This window comes from Toxotes jaculatrix, chromosome 3, assembly GCF_017976425.1.
Source record: "Toxotes jaculatrix isolate fToxJac2 chromosome 3, fToxJac2.pri, whole genome shotgun sequence".
NCBI classification, from domain to species: Eukaryota; Metazoa; Chordata; class Actinopteri; family Toxotidae; genus Toxotes; species Toxotes jaculatrix.
The window spans coordinates 23638047-23645907 of NC_054396.1; the positions used below are offsets into that span (position 1 = coordinate 23638047).

A 7861-nucleotide genomic window follows, 5' to 3' on the forward strand; every position below is an offset into this window, starting at 1 on the left:
ATCGCTGAAACAAAGAAAAAAAAACGTATTCACTTATTAAAGGAGCAATAACGTTTTGAGAATGAAGATGAAGTGAGACAACAATCTCCTCACAAGGGCCATTTAGCAGCCTTTCTTCAGTTTTACATGATCATCATTAGTTGGAGTTTGCACAGTCATGGAGTCGTAGGTGGCTTAAAAGCTGAAGTTCTGATGAAAAGAATTTAAGCTGGGTTGGAGCCGGTGATAATTTTTATCAAAATCTTTCTCTTTCCTTTCCTTGCTTTTTGATTTCAGCCAAATTCTGTGACATTACAATTGTTTGATAATGTTTATTCTCCCTTTCTGTCTGATCTCTGTTTGTCTCAGGGACGCTGCACCTAGTCTTTGACAATGAAGTTTAACTTGTTCAGAAAGCCACAGGCCGTGGCGGCCGCTGAGCCCACCGGTGCCACCACCGTGACCATGGCTCCCACCCCGGCTGTCATCTCCACCTCAGCGCCGGACACCTCCGGGTCCAACAACACAGAGATCAACAAGAATGACATGTTTGAGGAAATCAAGAGCAAATTTTTGAATGAAATTGATAAAATCCCATGTAAGCAGGCCTGCAATGCATTCCCAATCCCTGCTGAGATTCAGAATTTTCTCTATTTGGCAAAAAAGTTAAGATTTTTTGTGAAAAATAACATATTTACCTATCAATCTCAGTTTTCCCTCTGTTGTTTTGACACTGACAGTGCCTCCGTGGGCCCTGATTGCCATCGCCGTGGTGGCCGCATTGCTCGTCCTCACCTGCTGCTTCTGCATAATCAAAAAATGCTGCTGCAAGAAGAAGAAGAACAAGAAAGGGAAGAAGGGCAAGGACGGATTCAACATGAAGAACATGCAGGGTGGCGAGGTATGACGCCTCGTGCTTCCTACACGATGAAAAGTCAGGGTAACATGATGTTTTGGGTGATGCTTTACCTCTTCTCTTCCACTGTGCTTCCTTAAATTGTTTATTCAAGTTTTTATTATTATTTCTGACATTCATTGCTGAGTTATTAATTTGTTTAAATATGTCTCTAGCTAACCAAATTTGATCTTTTACCAGCAGCTCTTTTAGGCCAGGCTGTAGAGGACACAAGGAGAGCTCTCTTCCCCTCCATTTATTTGATGTTGTAGTTGTGGTCGTTTAAATGTGTGACGTATTCCATTGTGGCCCGTGGTGAAAAATGACACACTTTGTTATGAGGTGGCAAAGACTAATGAATTACTGTGAGGTGGAAAGTTTCTTTTGACAAGTCACAGGCACAAAAAGCTTCATTTTATATCTAGAGATAATGGATGAAGGTCTGAGGCCTGCAGAAATTTTGGGAAATTTTGGAAGCAAAGTAAATAAGAAGATAAATGTTAGAAAAGCCGATGATTCATTTGAGGGCTAACCAGCTGACATCACCATAGATTGCCCTGTACTCCTGTGACAGTTAATTAAAGCAATCAATTACTTGTGTCCACGATGTGAAAACAAGCTGAAAACAAGCGTGTCATTTCTCATCATAATTGTGGTGGTGGTGGTGTTGACTGCCTCTCTTTTTGTAGTGTGTTTGGTGTCTTGTGAGTTGAATCTCTTCCTCTCTCTGCTCTCCTCCTTTTTTTTTCCGCTTTGTGTCTGTCTTGTGTGTGCCTCGTGTTTCTTGACTGTGGTGGACTCCTGCTCTACGGTAGGTGGATAGCTCACGTTGATGCTCTCTGGCCCCCGGGGCGGAGGGGGGTTTCATGGAATGAAAGTCGTAGCTTCCTTTGCATTTTTTTTTAAACTTTAGTCCCCCACCCCAATTTCTTTTTTTTTTTTTTTTTGTTATGACAGCTTGCGAATGTAACAATGGAAAGCTATGATGTGCTCCATAAACCCCAAAGAGGAGAGTTTAACCATCTAATGCATTGTTCCTGGGGACAATGTTACTGTAACCCACACCAATATGGAAAGTATTGGACTAAGAGATGTTATGCAAGACACTTTTAACACTATTAATCTATGCATGTGATAAAGGGCATGGTTGGTTGTTTGGGAGACATGGAAACGGTGATGATAAAACTGCATGAAGAGCCAAATACTTGCAAATCTGTCCTTTCAATTGTAATACTCAAGGAGGAGGTAGAACGTTGAGACACTGGATGGCCTGAAAAAAAGAGTGAAAACATTTCAGAGTCAAGTTCACCTTGACATGGAAGTTTTAATTTAACTGGCGTAATAACAATGAAACAATAATTCAAATAGCTGGCTGTGCCCTTTAATCCTGAACCATTTATTGTAAAGATGGTGAGCTGAAAAGAAAGGGAGTTTTTTGGTGCCGCATAGAGGTGACAAAAAACACCCAGGTTAAAAAAGGTTTAGATTTTATTCCTGAAATATGAAACTTGTGAGGGCCAGGTTTAGTAAAACAATAAATTTCAATCCAGTTAAGAGTCTTAAAAGCAGAAGGTGATTTGAAAGCCATCTCCTTGCCCTGAATATTATGTCTTATTTGCCTTTTATCATTTTATATGCACTGGCATTTGCTGTTGTGAGCTAGTTCCTTAGGGGTTTTTATATAAACATTTATCTCCTTGTTCATTTGGTGAAATCAAAACCCTTAAAATTAGCCCTTTGACAAACAAGAGAATTATGCTAATATCTGCTTTCACTAAAAAATTGTTGTAATCACTACCCCTCTTAGTGGAACTAGCATGCAATGCCTCCACTGACTCTGGCTGTCACTGTGCTGCACAAGCATGTCGAAGGAATTGCCCAGTGATCCACTGAACACTGAAGACGAGGTGTGCAGAATTATTCAAAAGTATAAACATGTATTCATGTGTTACCAATAGAGATTTCTCCCCTTGTAAATGATAAATCCATGGTTATTATCACCAGGTGCTGTGCAGGTAAGCAGTAACCAAAACATGTATCTCCCACGTAAAACAAACTCCTGGAGCTCCAGTGTCTGTGGCATGCTGGCTGTTGTGGGGAGCCCTGTATTCTGATTCCTGATCTGGTTCCTGACCTTTAACACTGTGTCTTGTTTTGTTACCTTCAAACCACAGAAACACCAGGACGACGACGATGACGAGGGAGAGACTGGCCTTACGGAGGAGGAGAAAGAGGAGGAGGAGAAAGAACAAGAGAAACTGGGGAAGCTGCAATACTCCATAGATTATGACTTTGAGAATACAAAGGTCTGTGGTTGTCACTTGTAAATGCTTTACGTCTGCTTTCAAGCTTTAAAAGAAACATTCTTGTTTTTACAAGTGTACCAAACAGTTTCGGTTGTGTAAAGTCATGTTTATGTTTTTCACACAGAGTTTTGATTGAATTTCCGAGGGTGGTGCACATTTTCCACTATTCTGATATTTTCCATCTGCCTGAAATTCTCCAGTGTTTTAAGAAATAGTTCGATAATCTGGGAGATGCTCTGATTTTCTTTTCTGTCAAGAGTTAGATGAAAGGATTGCTTTCACTAGTCTGTCTCTGGAATTAATATGGAGCTAACCAGCAGTCGATAATATATTTGTGTTTTCCAAAATGTCACACTTTACCTTTAAGACCTGATCCTTGCAAATTTATAAACAGCTGCTTTGTAAAATTTCAGCAGAGAAAGAGAATGATCCTTTTTGCAGAAATACTGACAAAACTTAGGAGGCTAAACCATGAAATAAAAACTTTTGCAACAATTCTGATTTAGGAAAAAGGGAAAGACATTTGTCAAATGTTCAGTAACTTAATCATCATAACTGTAATGCTCTCAGCAGCATGTGGGCACAGTGGTAGTATATGACATGAATTAATGAGGCTTAAGGTGCTGAATATTAAAGGAAAATTAAGTCAACATGAAAACAGAGCAGGGACTAGAATTAAAGTCTTACTAAAAATTAGTTTATACAATGTAGAAACAGAAAACCTTTTTTAAAAGTTAACACACTGTGACCATTGTGTGACTTTGATGAAAACTTTGACATTCAGTATGTTTCCAGTTAGGCAAGAAGTTTGTGATTGATAGCGAGGCTTAAGTCGTCAGATGATGTTATATAACTGGTCTGAGGCAGTCACCCTGACATGTATGAAAAATCTAATAAACTTTAGATTTTGGCCTGATAAAATTCTGTCTTTACCGCTCCCATACTCTACATCCTGCCCTCTACTCCACACACAGCTCACAGTCGGCATCCTTCAAGCTGCGGACCTCATGTCCATGGACTCAGGTGGAACCTCCGATCCTTACGTTAGAGTCCTGCTCTTCCCTGACAAAAAGAAGAAGTTCGACACCAAGGTGCACAAGAAGACATTGAACCCTGTCTTCAATGAGACGTTTGTATTCAAGGTAAGTTTCTCACACCCTTGTGTGTACACATGCGGTATGTCTACAGTTACAGAATTTGGAGCAGAAAAAAGGTGTTCATCCTGCTTCTATATGAACCCATGCAGCTGCAAACACAAAGATAGATATAGATCAAACATTTATGGATGATGGTGAGCAATCACCCTAACCCCCTGCCTGCATGTCCCTCATACTGTGCAAGTGTAAAGGCGCTTGTCAGGTTTATGTGGATGTGTGCGTACTCACTGGCCTGTGTAGCCGACATGCTGCTCTTTCCTGTCCTGGCTAATAAGGCCCGCAGAGACTTTACAAGTGGCTCTGGGTCATGCTCGAAGCTCTGCCTGTCTGCAAATTTGCAGCAGCAGAAAAAAACAAAAAACAAATCCTACTTTATGGAATGCCTCTGACTCTTCTCTTCGAGACAGAGCCACAGAGATGTTCACATCCACTGTTTTTTTTTCATTATATAGTTTTATTTGAGATGCTCCCAAACTTTTGATCTTGAAAGGATTTATTAATGCCATGCTTAGACAGGGAGTCTGAAAATGATTGTGGTGTAGATAATTGTCCTCATTTACTTTTAAGAAATTTTCAGTTAGCTAGAGTATGTTATCTTTTCTAATGTCTTTCGTAAATGATTAAATCCCAACATAACCATAAAACAACATAACCTTGTGTTTGTTGATCAGGTGCCCTATGAAGAGCTCGGTGGGAAGACTCTGGTGATGTCTGTTTATGATTACGACCGATTTTCCAAACATGACGTCATTGGAGAGGTGAAGCTTCCCATGAACACCATCGACCTTGGGCGGCCAATCGAGGAGTGGCGGGATCTGGAGAGCGCTGATCAAGAGGAGGTGCTGTTTAGAATCACACTGATTAAAATTGTGCTTTTAAGGGATAAATCCAATGATATTCTTGTCACTGCCAACAAATTCTATAAAAAGACCAAAACAAGCAGTGCTAACTTGCCAACAAGCACAAATGCTATCTGTGTATCCAAAGCCTCATATAGCTTATTCCCCTGTGCCACAGACCTCCACTGTTGTCCAATAACTATTAAAAACACATCAGTGAGCCACTCTGTTGCACAAGCTGACATGTTCCTTCATTAAAATGAAAGTGGGCATTGTAGTTTATATTGAGTCAATCTGCTATACTCTATTATTATACTTCAAAGAATGACTTAGGCTTTTTTTTTTTTTTAAAGAAACTAAACTATATATTTGTCTTTTTAAAGATTGACATCTTTAGTGGGAACCAATGGCCTTGGACAAGTCAGAAAGCAACAGACTTACACATTGTTGACTTTAGTCTTTTCATGGGATTTTTTCACAATGAGAAACATATATAGAGCAACACCAGCCTTAACCTTTTAGGAGAAATCAGCCAATTGATCGATATACAGTTGTTTAAAGAGGTATTTTGTTAAAGTGCACAGATATTCAGGCAATCATCAGAATCAGTATGTTTATTTCCTACAGTAGTGAAATAAGTGTTTAGAAATTTGTCTTGATGACATTGTGTGTCTACAAAGCATGAAGCTGAGGTTTTTTTAAAATACAGAATATAAAAGTTTAGTCATATTTTCTTCTGGAAACAGTGTTACCACAGTAGTTGAGCCCATTTTGCATCAACCCATCATGAAACAAGCAGTTTGTTGGCGTTGTCTGATGTGAGCATGTGTGCTTGCCATTTCTGTCTCTTCTCTCTGTGCTGACTGTTCAGCCTGAGAAACTCGGAGACATCTGCATCTCCCTCCGTTATGTCCCCACCGCTGGGAAACTCACCGTCTGTATCCTAGAGGCAAAGAACCTGAAGAAGATGGACGCCTGCGGATTATCTGGTAGAGAAATGTCATAGTCACTTCAAAGTTAGAATGCTGTAAACAGAATTTACATCATTATATTTTTATTGTATTGATTCCGTTCAGAACAGTTTAGCTTTCACTTTTTGTTTGTTTTGAACAGTGTTTGAAAACACACCCCGTCATAATAAAAACTGATTCAATGTCCATACTTAATGATCAAGACAAGCTTTTGGGCACTATGGGCATTTGTCAGGACAATTTTTTGACCAAATGTGCAAGTGCACCTGGAAAATGCAGTTCATTATTTTTTCCTGGTCCAATTGTACAGAAAGTATGGATAAATTACTACAGGATACAATTAGCAAATTAAAATGATGGAAATATATATCAGAAGTAATAAAAGGAAAGTAAGTATTGCAAACATTAGAAAAGCTATTAACAACATAATACAATCTTGCCTTGATGGTTTCTGTTGCTGATCATATTAATGCCCTTTGCAGATCCCTATGTAAAGATCCAGCTGTTACAGGGTGGTAAGCGTCTGAAGAAAAAGAAGACTACTGTGAAGAAGAACACCCTAAACCCATATTATAATGAATCCTTCAGCTTTGAAATCCCCCTAGAACAAATGCAGGTACAGTACAAGTCATGCCTGAGCTTATTGACTTGATTGATATGTTAATGATACAGTGAAAAGTATCACTGATCTGCCCCTCGTGACGACTTATAACAGACAAATCACAAATTTTCTCTCGTTCCCCACTTAGAAAATCTTGGTGGCGGTCACGGTGTTTGATTATGACAAGATTGGTAAGAATGATGCCATTGGAAAGATCTTCGTGGGCAGCAAGGCGACTGGCTTAGGTCTGAAGCACTGGTCTGACATGCTGGCTAATCCACGCCGCCCCATTGCCCAGTGGCATCCATTGCAACCTGAGGAGGATATTGATGGTCAGCTGGCATCTTTGGCTGCAAAGAAGTAACATGCTCCAACAACCAGCTAATGCACTAACTCAGAAATCCAACCCCCACCCCTTCTTTGCATGAAACCCATGACTTAACACATGACAAGTCGTCATGAAACCTGCTCAGCAAAAAAGAGACATCATAGAATATCTGCTCATTCATGGTTAAGTCCAAAAAAACTTTTTAAACATCACATTTCACACATTAGTGTATGCTGACAAGAATGGCGTTGAGTTATTGGGTGATTGGTTCATGAATGATCGACTTTTGGTCCTTCTTTCATTTGAATAAACTTAGAAACTGATTCTTAGGGTGCTGACTCTGAATGAAAGTCTTGGTGAAGACAATACTGGAAATAAAGCTTTAGTTTAGTTAATAGAGCATGCTTTACTTACGTCCTCCCACTGCTCTGCATACACCATGCCCAGTATTGTATCTTGCTAATAAGTATGCTATAACTTGCAATAGAAAGTACTGTAGTATTGGGTTATTTCCTGCACAGAGTCTGTTTAAGTCTATTCAGTACAAAAAGATTTAATTGAGAATGAATGAGGTTGAGGTCACTGAAAGCAGCGATCCATGTTTCAGTATGTTTTCAAGAGAAGTCTGTCTTCATTTTATCAGTTCACACTGGAGAAGGGGATGCATTCAGTACAGTAGAATACAGTATGGCAGGGATGACAGTTATCTGATCTTTGTTGATTGTTTTGTGTTGCCATGAAGGCGCCGTCTATGCATTTAGGTTCAACGTGCATTTCTATGTCTT

The 7861-nt window shown here is 39.6% G+C and overlaps 1 protein-coding gene across 3 annotated transcripts; it reads left to right on the forward strand.

The window, feature by feature from the left end:
- The first annotated feature begins 372 nt into the window (after nt 1-372).
- On the forward strand, nt 373-7500 carry LOC121179264 (synaptotagmin-2). Of its 3 annotated transcripts, XM_041034004.1 has the most exons (9): nt 506-577; nt 720-880; nt 2302-2304; nt 3049-3180; nt 4155-4322; nt 5009-5176; nt 6048-6165; nt 6630-6763; nt 6897-7500. In XM_041034004.1, exons 1-9 carry the CDS (start codon nt 526-528, stop codon nt 7110-7112), a joined length of 1152 nt encoding a protein of 383 aa, XP_040889938.1. In that variant the 5' UTR covers nt 506-525; the 3' UTR covers nt 7113-7500. The 3 variants fall into 3 exon arrangements, with proteins under 3 accessions (XP_040889935.1, XP_040889938.1, XP_040889937.1); XM_041034001.1 differs by lacking the exon at nt 2302-2304 and having other exon boundaries at nt 373-577; XM_041034003.1 differs by lacking the exon at nt 2302-2304 and having other exon boundaries at nt 3058-3180.
- Nucleotides 7501-7861: the final 361 nt, after the last annotated feature.